General features: G+C 39.6%; 1 protein-coding gene across 4 annotated transcripts in view; it reads right to left on the bottom strand.

The window, feature by feature from the left end:
* The window catches only part of TAF1B (TATA-box binding protein associated factor, RNA polymerase I subunit B), a 68,341-nt gene that overhangs the window by 36,427 nt on the left and 14,604 nt on the right, over window positions 1-17,310 (bottom strand). For 3 of the 4 annotated variants that reach the window (XM_078055957.1, XM_078055956.1, XM_036097546.2), the window contains exons 6-8: window positions 14,799-14,952; window positions 9,789-9,945; window positions 3,569-3,668 (exon numbers count right to left, since the gene is read on the bottom strand). In XM_078055957.1, coding sequence (XP_077912083.1) covers window positions 3,569-3,668; window positions 9,789-9,871 — 183 coding nt within the window. In that variant the 5' untranslated portion in view covers window positions 9,872-9,945; window positions 14,799-14,952. Of the gene's footprint in view, window positions 1-3,568; window positions 3,669-9,788; window positions 9,986-14,798; window positions 14,953-17,310 lie in introns of those variants that run through there. The other variant, XM_078055958.1, reaches the window with a different exon arrangement.

Here is a 17,310-nt window from a genome sequence, read left to right as displayed (position 1 = left end):
GGTTTTTTGTTTTGTTTATAACAGAGCTTTAAAATGAAAATTTTAATTTCCAAAAATGATACATTTTTTTCCTCTGAGTAGCTTGAGGATAACTGTTAATCTTTTCCTTAGAGGAAAAGCTTTTCTATCCTGGGACCTAGAAGGAATGTCCATTTCAATGTCTATGATATACCTGTATTTTGAAGATATTATCTCAAATAATCCTCAAGAAAACCCTAATGAGGTAGAGGTTTACCTATTCCCAAATCACATTTTTTTCTTAAGCCTGTTTCCTTACTGAAAAACTAAGAAATGTGGACTAAGGGATGTCTAAATTTCCCTCAGCTTTAATATTTCATGATTCCATGTAAACGATTCTGGTGTTTATCCCTAGAAGCTTATAATTTGCTTGGGAGTTAAATATAAGTAAGTTTAGTCACCAGCAAAAAGTACAAATAACCTAAACCAAGCAAAAATGATCAATATAACTTGAGTCGTGAATGGTTCTGAGAAATCAGGCTAAAGCCCAGGCAGTTAGAATGTAAGATACAGACTGGACTGGAAGCTAAGAGAGAAGAGAAGGAAGGGGCGATGGGAGGGGAGGGTAAGAAGGACGGGGGAGGATAAGGGAGGGAAAGAGCGGAAAGACAGAGAATTTTTTGTTAGCCAAGACACTGGAGAGATTAATGCAAAAATGATAACTGAGTTCCATTGGTCCCTCTAGAAATACTTAACTGTAAAGACACACACCAAGAATTATTGAACTAAATGTCTAGCCATGAACAATTTTTTAGCAGCTAAATTTGATACTGCTAATTAGTGAATTATACGGATTTTCAAATCAATTATTAAGAAAAAACCCCTTCTACGTGACAGTTTCAGGGTAGCATCTGTATTGTCCGAGGCCTACCCAGGAAATCCAGACGTGTCTCATTGAGCACAGGATGCTATTTAAAAAGATGAAAAACTAATCAACCTCGAATGCAGCCTAGTTCTGAAACTAAAAACTTGTGTTTTTCTTTTCCTAGAGGCAAACAGGGCTCCGGAGGTGGTAGGGGCTCCTTGTACGTTGTAAATATCTCCCTGACTTTACTCAAGTTCAGCTATTCCACCACATCTCTGAAAAATTAGCTGGGGTCTGGAGTGCTGACTAGAAAAACAGGATGTGTCCTCTGTGTCCCTAGTCCTTTAAATAAATCATTGCAACCCTCCAGTTACGGAACGACTAAGTCACCGGAATAAGATGTACAGCATCGGGACTCTAGTCAGTGATACTGTAATAGCACTGTATGGCGACAGACGGCAGCTACACTGGTGGCGAGCACAGCGCAAACGTATAGACACGCTGAATCACTCTGTTGTACACCTGAAACTAATGTAACATTGTATGTCAACTACTCAAATTTAAAATTTTTAAAAATTAAAATTAAAAATAAATGATCACAACCTGCCTAAGCTAAGAAAATTTTCATAAAGACCCATCTTTCAGGAAGACTCTTCTGGCTACCTAGCCTGTGCTTCATGCCAGGACACATGTACCTACATTGTCACTTCTAGCCTGGACCATCCTCCAGCTGGATCCTATCCCCTGCCTTCCAGTTCTGGTTGCCATGTCTATCACAGGGCCACCTCCTGGTTTTGGTAACCAGTCCAGAGCCCAATGAGGGGATCGAACTCATGACCCTGAGATCAAGAGCTGAGCTAAGATCAAGAGTCGGAAGCTTAGCTGACCGAGCCACCCAGGCGTGCCTCCCCCACCAAGTCCGGAGCTTCTTTATTGCCTCAATAACTTACTTCCACTTCCTGCCCCTGTTGTCCCTGCCCCACCCCTCACCCCACCCTTACTGCTTGGTATGGTTCCACTTTTTTTGTCTCCCTCCAAACTAAGGCTGCCTCGGCCATGCTGGACTATTCAGAGTGAGGATACCGGGCAAGTGACCTAATCTCTCTGTGTCTCCGTTTCATCATCTGTAGTATAAGCATAATAATAATACGGGGGCACCTGGGGGGCTCAGTCGGTTAAGTGTCTGCCTTCGGTTCAAGTCATGATCCCAGGGTCCTGGGATCGAGCCCCCCATCGGGCTCTCTGCTCCGCGGGGAGCCTGCTTCTCCCTCTCCCTCTCCCTTCCCCCCTCCGTGCTCTCTTGCTATCTCTGTCACCATCTGTCTCCCTCTCAAATAAATAAATAAATAAAATCTTAAAAAATAATAATAATACATACTTCATAGGGTTGATATGAATAATAAAAAGAGTTTATAAAATATGTAAAACAGGGCCTGGTACAGAATAAGCACTACCACTATTACTATTATTATTTCTTCTTTGTTTTCTCCAGGTTAAGTGGTGGCTGCAGCGACACCCCCTTCCCTGTGCAGCTCGAGTGCAAGCGCACGTGGAGCTGTCCCGTCAGCTCTCCCGGCTGTGTGATAAATGGTGACGACGTGGAAGCAGCCCTGGGGACGCGCCTCCAAACTTGCTTCCTCTCTCTAAACCCACAGGAACGGCTCCTGCACGAGATGTTCTGAAAGTAGAGCCATTTCTGGTTTAAAAATCTAATGTTCCCTACAAATCATTCATAGAGGCCAATACTCTAAATTCAATGCAGATGTAAAAGGTTATGGAATGTTGCAAGCTTGTTTATCTGCATTGCCAATCATCCATCACTTCTGGCTCAATGCTTCAAAAATATATTTTCACAGCACCGACTTAAGCGTTTAGAAGAACTAGTATAAAAAGGAGGGCAGAATGGCAGGCAGACAGAGCCAAAGATGATACGAGGAATAAAAGGCTCCAAGTCTGGGGTCACCGACCGTATGGCCTTGGCGTTCATTCTGTCTCCCTGAGGTGTCTGCTCATACGTACAACTGGGATGACAGTGAACCACGCTTATGCAGGGGTTTGGTAGGCGTCACAAATGTCTCTTGAATCAAACCACAAATAATTTAAGGCTGTGAAGGTTAGGAGGGCCTATAAAAATAATTCCTTAAGTGGGCAAACAGGATAATATTTAATGTTACTATTTAGCATACTGAAAACCTTCTGATGAAGAACAAAGAGAAGATAATCTTTGAGTACTACACATAGTGATAAGGACTCATAATTAAAGGACAGAAGCCCTTTCATTGGAGACATCTGAAAACAGATCTAGAAAAGACCAAGAAGCAAAGGACTTAAAATAGCACCTCTTGAAACAAGAGAATAACTTTCTTCTCTTTTCTCAAAAGCAATATAGTATGCAAATAACAAAAAACATTTTTTAAAAATTTGAAATTACCTAAAGGTCTCTATAGAAAACTTGTAAAGTTTAGTCTCAACCAAACATCTACTGACAGTGCACACACCTCACACCACACCTGTATGTTCAGGAGAACCTCAAGGATTAGAAGAGACCACATGAGGAAGATAAAAAATCATAATCCCATTACTCATTAAATTATGACTAATGTTCTACATACGGGCAGAACAAAAACTAGATGCCATTTTTAAAACCCCCCAACACCAAATAATAAGTCAGGAAAGGAATACAAATCACCACACCACGTTTGCATCTTATTAGGGACTGCAAAGTAAAAAAGAAAGTTAACTTGCCTCTATAGCAAAGATTCCTTTGTCACGCCCATATAATTTCATCTCTTCTGGAAAATGCTGAAAAGCATTTATGTAAGGAATATGGCCCTCTTCAACGAATCTGTATTTTCAAAAAGAAAGTGTCAATAAGAGATATACTGATTTAGCAAAGTGGGACAAACGAGCTGAAGACCAGGTGAGAACCAGTTGAGCACGTTGCATCTCCCACATGTTTTTAAGGAGGATAAATCTGAAAAGATCAGTTATTCTCTACACCCATGTGTGGAGAAAACATTTAGCCAATTATCTAATGATACCTTAAGTTTCTGACTAACTAGATGAAATATTTCTATGAAGTATGTGTCTTATTTGTCAATTCACTACCAGGCTTGCAGACACAGCATCCTTCTATCCCTAGCTCCCCTCACATGATGAGCATCTACTCTTCTTCTAAATCACTCCCTCGAGGAGACCTCCCTGGTCCATTTTCCGTTTTAGAACACGTCCCTGTCTACCTGCCTGTCCTCAGTCCCTCCGGGAGTGCACAGGAGATGCCCGCCCCTAGACATAATGCAGGGAAGGGACCTTGCCCATTTGCTTACCACTCCATCCCAACGTCCAGTACAGAGCAGCTGATCAAATATTTTGAGTAAATTGAGTTTGGAGAAAATAGCATATATATATATAAATAAATACACATATATATTTATTTACAATTCATTCATTAAGTCACAGAAATTTATCAAGTACTAAAACGCAGCACTATTTGAGGCTGTGGGCATACAGCAATGAACAAAATAGGAAAATATTCTTGTTCCCAAGGAGTTTTATGTTCTCATGAAAATAGATGACAAACAAAACAAATGAATGAAATCTATAGTATGTTAAGTGGGTAAAGATGGTAAGGAGAACAATAAAGCAGGGAAGAACATGGAGTGAGGAATGGGGGTATTGCAACCTAGGCCATATATATATCTCTATTAGATTTTTTAAAAAAGATTTTATTTATTTATTTGACAGAGAGAGAGAAAGAGAGCACGAGCAGGGTGGGAGGAACAGAGGGAGAGGAAGAAGCAGGCTCCTCAATGAGCAGAGAGCCCGGCGTGGGACTCAATCTCAGGACTCCAGGATCATGACCTGAGCCGAAGGCAGACACAACCAGCTGAGCCACTGAGGGACCCCTACCTATTAGATTTTTAAAATATGAAAATAGTTAAGGAAAATAAGATAAAGACAGGAATAAGTTAGTACACAAATGTTTTGCATTAAAATCTTTGTTGTTCTTACAGCTAAACTGACATCTAGCTTCTAGCTTTGTGTGTGTGAACGAACAATATTGATTCAACTTTAATTTCAAATTAAAAATATGATTTCTTTTAGTCTACTGAAAGTTGAGAATTAAAGTAAATTTTATGTAAAAATGGTGTTGTATGAAGTTTAACAATAAAGCAGGCTTCTTTAGAACAGTGCTATAGGGAAAACCATCCTCATTTAGATTTTTATTCATTTCTTTCATTTACATAAAAGTATGTGTGCATCGTAATCAGTATTCATATTATTTTAGAACTACATTCTTGGTTTAATATTATTTCATATACAGTATGTATTGCATGCTTATCATTTTATAACTATGTAGTGTTCTATGATGTTAATATATTCATAATTTACATAGTCATCGCCCCCATATGATAATACACATATGCCAGCCCTGTGTGAGGGTTAGTTCAGAGTCTTATAATAAAACATGAAAAGCCCCCACCACGGCCCTGGCAGGACAGGCAGACGGGCAGTGGATGCGTCAGTAGAGACAGTGCCCCACAGAGACACACGCACAGTGCTGTAGGAGCAGAGGAAGGAATGAGAAACCTGACCAGGGAAAGCAGAGCAGGTCTTGGCCATCTGGGGTTTTAACAATTTTTACCATTTATAACAGTGCTGCTCGTAATCTCTTTTGAAGTTTGGTGGGTTTTTAAAAAATTTCCTTTTAGAAAAATATATACTTTTCCAAAAGATAGCTATTGAATCAAAGCTCTGAATAATCGATTTCATTTTGTTAAGTATTGTCAGATGAGTCTCTGAATCAGTCCAGCAAGTTGACAGAGGATTTGCCATAGACTAAAAGCATCCCATATGCCCTGTCTGGCCATGTCCCCTGAAAACAGAGTCTCTATTTATAATTTTGTTGTATTTTTCAGAAGTTTCAATCTGTGATAGATTGGAAATTTAACAAAGTGGTTCTTTATCACAGATAATTTAAGTACTGCACTGGAGTTAGGTCGTGTCTACCTGCAAAACACACCCTGAGCCCATTCACCTTGTTCCATTTCAATTGCCACCATCCTACTCCAAACCACTATCTCTTGCCAGAAATATAGCAAAAGACCACCTGGTCTCTCTGCTTTCACCCTTGCCTCCCTAGAATCCATTTTCCTTATAGCTGATTGAATGGTCAGAGAATGTCTTCCCTGCTAAAATCTTCCAGGGGCATACTATCACACTCAAAAGCCAAATTCCTAATGAATATGGGGTTTCCTTCTGGAGTGATGATTATGCTCTGAAAATAGAGGTGATGGTTGCACAACCTTGTAAATATCCTGAAAACCACTAAATTGCACATTTAAAAGGGTGAATTTTACCATATATGAATTGTACCTTAATTAAAAAAAAAAAAAAATCCAAACTAGCCTGGCTCACAAAGACCTGTACCTGGCCCCTGCTTATTACCTCTCTGTCCTCACCCTCCTACTGCTCCTTCAAATTCTTACTCCTATTGCACGAGCCTCCTCTGCTCCTTGATCACAGAACTCGCTCTAGCTTGAGGGCTTGACGCGAGCAGCCTCTTTCTACTTGGAGCGCTAGTACTGCTGCTACTCACCTGCCCGCTCTACTTCCATTCAAAGAGCTTCTCAGTGAGGCCTTCCCTAATGACCAGTCTAAAGGAGCCATCACTTGATGCCAATCTTCTGCATAGCACTTCACTGTTTAATCATTATTTATTGAAATGCTTGTCTGTTTCCTCCTTTGGTCTTGAACTTTACGAGAGCAGGAACTTGTTCTCTATGGTTCACAACTGTGATTCAAGGGTCTAGACTCTAGAAAAATACCTGCATCTAGTCGGTATTCAATAAATATTTGTGGAATGAGGGGCGCCTGGGTGGCTCAGTTGGTTAAGCGACTGCCTTCGGCTCAGGTCATGATCCTGGAGTCCCTGGATCGAGTCCCGCATCGGGCTCCCTGCTCGGCAAGGGGTCTGCTTCTCCCTCTGACCCTCCCCCCTCTCATGTACTCGCTCTCTCTCATTCTCTCTCTCTCAAATAAATAAAATCTAAAATAAATAAATAAATAAATAAATAAATAAATAAATAAATATTTGTGGAATGAATACACGTTGACTATTCTTATTTATTATTGTTGTTATCACTAGGTAGGCAGGGTTCTTTATTTTTATTCTTTTAAAGATTTATTTATTTGAGGGGCATCTGGGTGGCTCAGTCGGTTAAGCGTCTGCCTTCAGCTCAGGTCATGATCCCAGGGTCCTGGGATCAAGCCCCACATCGGTCTCCCTGCTCAGCGGGGAGCCTGCTTCTCCCTCTCCCTCTGCCTCTCCCCCTGCTTGTGCTCTCTCTCTCTCTCAAGTAAATAAAATCTTAAAAAAAATATTTATTTGAGAAAGAGAGTGATCAAGCAGGAGGAAGGGCAAAGGGAGAGAGAGAATCCCAAGCAGACTCTCCACTGAGCACAGACCTGACACGGGGCTCAATCCCATGACCTTGAGATCATGACATGAGCCGAAATCAAGAGCCGGATGCTCAACCAACTGAGCCACTTAGTTCCCCAGACAGGGTTAATTAAAGGCTACTTTGAGTTATGAATTTATCCTAAGGACTATGGGTACTGCTAAAGGATTTAACCTGGGGAATGACATGCAGGATGAGTATAAGATATAGGGGTACTGGGGCCAGACTAATAATGTATTTCCTTCACACCAATGTTTTTAAAATACTTTTTCCCAGTTTGGTGGTAGTTCTCAAACATTAGCATCCATAAGAATCCCCTGGATGGCTTATTAAAACAGAGTTACCAGGCCCTACCCCCAAAGTTTCTGATTCAGGTTAGAATGGGTTAGAATCTGGTTAGAATTTACATAGTCATAAGTTCCTAGGTGATGCTGATGCTGCTGGTCAGGGAACCACACTTTGAGAACCTGTGACTTAGAGCTCCGTCTCTGAGAAAAATAAAGTGGATCAGTGGTAACAGTCCCCTTTCCTGTTGCTCCAAGCACTTAGGCTCAGTTCCCAAATGTGTATCCCACAGAGCAAAATAAAAGCCCTCCAGCTAATTAGATCCAATCTCCTTGAAGGCACTTCAGAATTCTCCTTTAAGGGAGGGGAGGAAAGAGGAAGAAGGGGGAACAGAAAGGGAGAGAGAGAAAGACAAATGTGTAGGATTTTACCCCCATCCTTCCAACCACATCTAATATTCTCCCTAAGAAGAATTACAGGTGAACATTATTTTCTCCATCTTGTTAGGTTTCTAGGAGTCTCGTTACTCCCTTACAGATTGCCCTGGGTAGTTGGACAGCCCCTCTACCCAGCTCTAGTGACATGATTTGATTATTGTTTCTGTAAGATTCCTGTGCTATGGAAAGGAAAATGGATAGGAGAGGCACAAGACTGTAGGCACAGGGCCCACTTAGGAGGTTGCTAAGTAATCCAAGTGAAGATATAGAGGGAATGGGGAGAAAAATGGTTTCAAGGGTTGTTTTGGAAGTATAATTGACAGGATGTAATGACTGACTGTAGCTCTAGAGAGAGGAAAGAGTCAAGGATGAATCTTAAGTTTCTGGATAGGAAGAAACGGAGTGTGTGATATTTACAGAGGAAAGAAAACACTGAAGAAGGAGCTGGATTAAGGAGAAAGATGATGAAAGATGGACTTCTTTTCATCATGCTGATTTTGAGATATCATAAAGACACCCAAGTAGTGTCCAACAAACAGGCAGTTGTATGTATGAATATATGAGTCTGACCCTCACTAGACAAGTCTGGGCTGCAGAAATAAATTTGGGCGTCGTCATCATCATATAGATGGTAATTAAAGCCTTGGGAGAAGATGAGATCACCCAATGAAGGCATATAGAGCAAGGTGAGGTTTTTAACTTAACAGTAAAATTCACTGAATCATGGACTATCTGCATGCAGAATTAATCACCTCTGAGAAAAGCCTTGTTATTTGGTTGATGTGGCCAAATTCAAAGGCACTATCATCATTTACTGGAGGCATTTTATTTAATCAAAGGGCCTAGTACTGATGATGATGATGATGATGAAAACAAAACAATAATAACTAGCATTGAGTTCTTATTATGTGCTAGGCACTGTCCTGAGTGCTTTTCATGCAGTAATAATTACTGGAAGTAGTTACAACTCTGTGAGGTAGATGTTATTATCAGCTCCATTTCACCAAGGATGCAACAGAGGCAAAGAGAAATTAAATAATTTACTCAAGGTCACATATAAGTGGCACAGCTAGGATTCAAATCCAGAAGTCCGGTTCCAGATCTGTGCTCTTAAAATCACTCCACACACTGACTAAACCCAAATGTTATTATTTAGAATACATATAAAGCAAGGGAAATCTGAACACACTAATGATTTTGGCACATCTTCTATTTAATGAGAAAGTCTTATACACAGTGCCCTAATTAACTCATTAACTATAAAACACTGTAAATTATCTTGAAAAAACATAAATGCTGACCATCTACTAACAGGTTTTTCTAATAGTTCTGTTTTCAGCTTATCTTATAAACACAGAGAACCTATATTCTAGCTCTTACCGACACCAATGTAAGCTACTGTGGAGCTCCTAATAACCATTTGCCAATATGAAGGTCATCTGTTCATCTTCTCTCTTAGAAATGCAAAACACTTAATACTACCACTAAGGTGCTTCAGTGTCACTTTTCATCTTTAGAGCATTTTACTCACGTTAGATAATTAATTTTCCAACACCCCGTGTAAGGTAAATACCATTATTGCACTATATGAATAAGGAAACCAAGGAGATGAGTTACCAGCCAGAAGAAGATTACATTTCAGAACTAGAACTCAGGCTACCCAATCTTTCCTGTCTCTCCCTCAATTTAAGTCTCCTTGTAAAATTCAAGATATCCAAAGTTTGTCCCCTAGTTCAGACAGATAATCAGCAAAGACATCATTATACGAGAGGTCGAGCTTACCTCAAAAGATCTGAAAGAGTAATTGTTTCTCTCTGCCACAGTAATGACAGATAGCAGAAAGCAAGTGTCCTCGGCACCGTCATCTTCACGATTCCCTTCTCCTTTCGCAGTGAATATTCGACTCCATCGAGAGATCCAGAACAGATGGATGCTGTTTCTTAGGGGATAATGAAGATTTTTTTTTTAAGTGCAGGTAACTATTTGGACAACAAAAGAAGAAAAACAACAAGAAGAATCCAAAGAAGCATTTTCAATATCTTAAAATCAAGTTATAATTGATACAATCTTTAAAAGAACAATTTGGCAATAAAGTGCAATGATGGCTTAGAGGAAATTGACCAAAAAGGTACTCGTTGGTTCTTTATGGGAGTGGGATGGGCTGAGATTCTAAAGAGGGATGCGACCTGCTTGAATTTCTTATAGTGACTAGGAACAATTTTTCAAATAAATACAAGAATAAGCAATTACAAAGCAAAGCAAAAAGTACGTAACTGCTTTGATCAGGCCCCAACCCACACGTCCCTCTAAAGGTCTGAGAGGCTCTCCAAAACACTAGCTAGGAGAGTACACAGGATTTGTAGGTCACGTTTTGTACTTTGGATTTTATTCTGGATATTATAAGAAGTTTCTGGAGAGTTTTAAACAGAGGAACAACCTGATTTCATTTGTATTTTTAAAAAGCTCTCTCTGGCTGCTACAGGAAGAATGGAGCTATAGGAGGGCCAGAGTGGACACAGACCACCACCATTAAGGACAGCAATGACAAGCACTTGGACTGGAGTGGTGGCAGTGCAGGTGGTGAGAAGTGGCTGGAATCTGGACATATTTTGAAGCCAGGGTCAGAAGAATTTGCTGGTGGACTGAATGTGAAATATGAGGGAAAAAGAGAAGTCAAGTGTGATCCTGAGAGTTTGGGCCTGAGCAACCAGGAGAATGAAAATGCCATTTACTGAGACAAGGGAGATAGCAAAAGAGCAGGTCTGATGAAAGAAATCAAGGTTTTAGAATTGCATGTGTTAAATGTAAGATCCTATTAACTGTACAAATGGAAATGGTAAGTAGGTAGTTGAATATAAAAATCTGTAGTTCAAAAAAAAAAAAAATCTGTAGTTCAGAAAAGAACCTAGAGAGAGAAATTTCTGAGTCATCAGGATGTAGCTGGTATTTAAAGCCAGAAGTAGGATAAATAGAAAGCAGGACTAAGAATACCTCAAGAGACTCCACGCTTTCTTGGACAAAACTCTCCAAATTATTTCTCAAAATCCCTCTTTCCAAATCCTATAAATCCTTTCTTCATAGCATTTATCAATAACTGAACTCTTTAATAAATGTGTGCACTTACTGTCCAGCTCCTCCTACAACAATCTAAGCACCTTGAAGGCAGACAGCCTTGCTCATCACTGTGTCCCCAGGGCCCCAAGCAGGCTCTAGCACAAAGGAGGAACCCAATAAATATTTGGTGACAAAGAGGCTAGCAGTTCAAGATTTTCACCAGAGTGAAAAGATTTTTAAAACGTGCAAAGAGGGCCGTGTGGGTGGCTCAGTCGGTTAAGCACCTGCCTCCAGCTCAGATCATGATCCCAGGGTCCTGGGATCGAGTCCCACATCGGGCTCTCTGCTCAGCAGGGAGCCTGCTTCTCCCTCTGCCTGCCGCTCCCCCTGCTTATGCTCTCTCTCTCCGACAAATAAAATAAAATATTTTAAATAAATAAATAAAATATGCAAAGATTCAAGGTCAAGACATGTTGTGGCAGTACTGTTTATAATATGAAACAAATTTAAAACAACCAAAGTGACAGGAGTAGAAATTTAATTAAATAACTCTACACAATGGAATACTACATACCAATTCACTCAATGCTTAAGTCGGTGGTTCTCAAAGTATAGTCCCTATACCAGGTGTATTAGCATCACCTGAGAACTTATTAGAGATGCAAATTATTGAGCCTACCAATCTATACATATATAGATTTCAATAAAGTATTATGTTAATATATATATGTATATATATATAAAATAGAGAGAGGCTCTCCAACATATAGAGGCTTCCAGTTAAGATGGCAGATTGAAGACACATAGTAGCCTCTGCTCTGTCCCACTACAACAGTTATACAGGAATTTTTAAGATAGATATAAACTCAAGAACTAACAACATGGAGAAGGAGACAACAGCAAAAAAATTTTAAAAGCTGGAAAGCACATGTACAGGTGATTACTGCCTTAGCAGTGTTGAGAAAGCTGGATTCAAAGCCAGCAGAAGGGAAAACTATAAACCAATGTAACTTTCCCCTGGGGACCCCTAAAGAAAGCTCCAGAATTGGTTAAATCCTGGAAATTGGGTGAAAGTAGGTCTAACACAAGAGAGATTGCCCGACAGTTGATTGAGACGCAGTCAGATACTCAGACTCCTGCCCCAACTCTGTGCAGCAAGTGCCTGCCCCCCACTTCCTAATCTGGGCAGGAAATTAGAAGTTTCTCCTCTGGAGAGAGTAAAACAAAGGGTCTCTGGAATAGGGCATGTCAATCATATACACAGTTGAGAATAGGGTGTATTATTAAAAACAGGAAGATTAAGTGAAAGTGTACATATTGAGTACTGAGACAGCCCCCAACCCCCACACACCCCTCAGGCCTTCTACCCACCTAGTTCCTAAACAGCCAGGATTACACCCTCCAAACAGATGACTCAAAGAGATTTCTCTTGAAAATCCTATCAGCTCAGGGGGAAAAGATTTAAAGACGATAATGCTGGAGGCTTGCTAAGAAAATAATCCAGCTAGATCATGCACAGCACAACTAACAAAACTCTCCATGGGTAGAAGGCTTTCACTCAATTTTTTAGTCTCCATTCTTAAGAAGACTAGCTATAATAGGCTCATAAACATTTGAAGAAACCCTCTAATACAAAAAGCAGAGAACAAAAGGATCAAGTCAAGGGGGAATATTATCAATATCATATCAATATCCTCAGTAAAATAAGAAAAGATGCACTACAAAAATGATGGAGTAAACCAGGAAAAGATGAAACACAGTCAAGGAAATAAGGAATTTAACAAAAGAGGGATAAGAAAATTTTCAGGATGTTGGTAAAGAGATCCCAAAGATAGCTGGGTCATAGGTTTAGAGATATATCCTTGTAGATTAGAGTAGGTCAGAAGTTCCACATAGATTTCTTCCAGAATATGAAATTGGTAGAATATCTAAGAAATTGAGAGATTTTCAGAACTGGGAGGAAATGTGGAGATACACTACTAATAAATTATAGATTGGTAATAAAATAAATAGAAAACTAAATAAGTAACAAGGCAATTATCAACTCTGGGAAAACAAAAATATGTATAGAAATGTAATCATAATAAGCTATATGGCTCACATTAAATATTGGGCTAGTAAAAAATTATAATTATATTGGGAAGAAAGAGAAAAAGAAATGCACAATTGTGTGCTGGTGACTACATGGGGAGAGGAGCAGTGAGGAATGTGTGAAATAGCCAAGACTTCATCTTTTATAGTGGGAATTTAACAGCTAATGTCCAAAAGCAGAAATCAAGATGTAGTACTAGAAGCATATGATAGTTGCCGAAGAGCTGAAAATGAATGCCTCTTGGGAATAGCACATTTAGGGGAACAAGGGACTATAACCTTTTCATAACAAGCTTTATAAATATTTTTAAATTACATGCAGGTAGGATTTTGATTAAAAATGTAAAGAATAGCACACATTTTTGTAAAAACAAATAATAAAACTCTTTCCCTCTCTCTATATATATACATGAATACAAAACTTTCTGGAATGATCTACCACAGCAATGTGGTTATTTTTGGATGGCACAATAACTGGTGATTTTTTCTTTGTGACTATTTGTATTTTAGAGTTTTGAAATAAGGGTTATATTCGTAGTTACTTTAAATGTAAAAACTAAAATAAAGCTGTAAGGATCATCACTTACTAAAAAACAAACACACAAACAAAAACTCTTAACATAGGTAAACAATCATGGTGCTCTAAAAGGCTTGGATGATTTGAGAGTCCTAGTTGTCTGGGACAATTTGAGTTCAGGCCTGCCTGAAAGCATGGAGCCAGAAACTCCAGAGATTCACTGCTGCCCAATTATTCTATGATCCTAACTTCTTTACTTCTTTGGACACAGAAAGTAACTTATCTGATATCTGTGTCACTGTGCAGTCCAGCAAGTAATGCGGATATACTGATAAAAGGAATTTTTACTCTTTGGAGGGCAAGAGGCTTGCAAAGCAGCAGTCCATACAAAAAATGTTTTGTTGAAAATTTTATATAACCACACAATCCAGATTTCCACAATCCCTAACACCAGACAGTTTGGAAGCTATTTCCCAAAGAACTCTGTCAGCACACATCAAGATTCTAGTAATCTATAATAAGAGCCTGGTCTGTTCTTAGAGGTCTGTTTTCCATCATGTTGTTTTAAAAAAAAAAAAAAAAATGTAGCGTGGAAACAACAAAAATCATGAATAAATACTTTGAGAAGGTCTGTATCTGTTACCTTAAACATACTCCTTATCTATTTTAGATTATGGAATTAAATCAGAGAGTAAAACTCACACACATACACATGATATGGTAAGTTTTGCTTCAGTCTATGCTTAGAAATTGGACATATCGTCTTTGACTCTTACCTATTTGACCATATGGCTAAGATCTATCATCTCTCTATTGCAACTTTTCTTTGAAAATTCTGAGCCCACATATATATGATCTCTGTTGAGCTAGCTTCCTTCTCTCTGGATCCACGTATTATTTAAGTTCCTTTAAAAATCACACAAAAATACTCATGTGGAAACAATGTACCTTTTTAAAAATTGCACTGAGATTTCATTTAATTTACCTTTCTCCTAGCCAAATGATTTAGCAAATCATTCTTTCTTGCTAGGCCAAGTTCCTTTCCTTGCAATATGAAAAGATTAGACTAAACTATTTTTAAGGCGCATTATCAGCTTTAAAATTCCAGATAGTCTGATTCTCATTTTTACCTGATTGTGATGCTTTGCTGATGGGGAAAGGCTTCTGAGTGCGGCCATCAGGCTGAGAGTCTGTTCCACTTTCAACAAAAGAACGGCAGCTAAAGTCACTCAGCAGGTCAGGCTCACTATCCCAGTCTGAATGACTTGGGTTATCTTCTAATACCTATTTGCAAAATATCACACATAAAATTATTACATTGGAATTTAAAATGCAATTAATTTCCATGAGCTTCCAAGTCCTGCCCATCTGAAACACCATAAAGTAAACTACTCTAGAGAACTGCAACCATCTGCCATTCCTAAAACTAAAAGACTTTTACCTCTACAATGTGCTCCCCAGCTGTTCCTGGAACACTTCTGGAGAAAGGCTACAGACAAGGGTGAGCAAGGGAACAGGCTGCCAGCAGACACATCAGGCTTCCTTCTCCCTCTAACTAACATCTCTCTTGTAGCCCTAGTAGCCACACCAATAAAAACATCAATAATGACTCCTGCACAATGCTGGCTTCTCTTCACTGAGCCTACCTGGGAATTTTTGCTTTGTATCTTTGTTAATTCCATTTCTCCTGCCCAGACTAGCCTTTCTTCTCTTTCTCTCCAATTCATTATTTACTCTATCATGCAGTCTTTCCAACCAACTCTTCTTCAATGAGTTCTCGATTTCCTGAACTCCTGTGGCACTTTACTATTTATAACACTTAACTGACGAGGATATACTAACTGATACCATTGTTTAATTTTTCACATATGTATTGTTGAAATGGTGGTCACAGTGTTCCTAAGAAAGGTCAGCTGGCTGGCTATCTAAAGGCCTCATTAGCTGACATAACCTTGGGGAAACTGATCACAGTTAAAAAGTCACATTATCAGCCACGCAGACCAAGAAACTCAATCTTATCAAGAGGAGGTAAGACTCATGTTAAGGAAACTCACAAGAGAATAAAGCAAAAAAAAAAAAAAAAAAAAAAATCAGGGATGAGATGCTTGTGTCATCTGTCAAGTACTTCCCCTCTCTACAGGTAAGCATATGAGACAAGGTACACCATAAAACTGGCAGACAAGCATGGACTCATTGAGAAATTTGAAGCAATCACAGAAGAAAACGTCCATCTGTCAAGTACTTCCCCCCTCTACAGGTAAGCATATGAGACAAGGTACACCATAAAACTGGCAGACAAGCATGGACTCATTGAGAAATTTGAAGCAATCACAGAAGAAAACGTCCACAAGCTTATGTAGACAACCATCTGCCAGGAATTTGACCACATACTCTACTCTCTGTCTGATTCTTCTGGTGGACTATCCGAGCTGCCATCTAAAAAGTCAGTTTTGGGGCGCCTGGGTGGCTCAGTCGGTTAAGCAACTGCCTTTGGCTCAGGACATGATCCCAGGGTCCTGGGATTAAGCCCCATGTCGGGCTCCTTGCTCAGTGGAGAGCCTGCTTCTCCCTCTCCCTCTGCCCCTCCCCACCACTTGTGCATGCTCTCTCTAATAAATAAATAAAATCTTAAAAAAAAAAAAAAAAAGCCAGTTTCTCCCTCTGGGCACCCAATCCCACCCTTTCTACTCAAAGATTATCCCTCATTTCTATTTTCCCTCTCTGCATTGAGAATCTCTTCTCTCCTGTATTATTTCTATCAGTACACAAATATGCTATCATTTATCCACTTAAAAAAAAAAACTATGCTTGACTCCAGCTACAATATAATTTCTATGTACTTCTTTGCAGCAATATGCCTTGGAAGAGTTATCCAGACTCACCGTCTCCAATTTCTCTCTTCCCAGTCTATCTTATACATCATTCTAATCAAACTTGTGACTCCACTGTTCCACTCATCCAATTTTAGCCCTTTTCCTTCCTGACCAGGCAGCAGCATTTCCCAGTTGATCAATCCCCTCTTCTTGAAACATTTTGCTCCTTGGATTCCAGAATGCCCCCTCACTCTCCAGGCTTCCTCCTAATTTACCAGTTGCTCCTCCGAGTTCTTTGTAGGTTCTGCTTTTATCCCAGACATCTTCATCCGACAGTGGCCCAGAGCTCAGTCCTTGGTCCCCTTGTCTTCACTCCTCAGTGATGTCATCTGGTCTTGTGGTTTTAAACACTACCTACAATGTTGTTTTCGACTCTAAAATGTACTGCCTTTTCCCCATATTTTAGTATCCCTGACATCAGGGTGTATCTTACAACCAATGGCATGTCACAGTTTGATTTGCAGCATTATTTTCTTTCTTGGGGATATTTAAAATAATGGTGTATCTTCCAAACAATGGCATTTAAGATGTGATGATTATAATGTACATTAACAACATCCAAATTTTTATCTCTAACAGAGTCCTCGCTCCTGAATTGAAGACCTATAAATCTAAGTACTTGGAATTTCCTCGTAGATGTCTACCAGCTGTCTCAAACTTAACGTGTCCAAAATGGAACTACAGATCTTCTGGTTCCACCTGTTGTATCAGGCCCCAAACTTAAGTTAACCTTGATGACTCCTCTTTCTCTCACACCCTACATCCAACC

Source organism: Halichoerus grypus, chromosome 10 (assembly GCF_964656455.1).
Source record: "Halichoerus grypus chromosome 10, mHalGry1.hap1.1, whole genome shotgun sequence".
Taxonomy (NCBI): domain Eukaryota; kingdom Metazoa; phylum Chordata; class Mammalia; order Carnivora; family Phocidae; genus Halichoerus; species Halichoerus grypus.
Note: the sequence above shows the minus strand (reverse complement) of the source record. Positions and strands in the feature narration are given on the sequence as shown.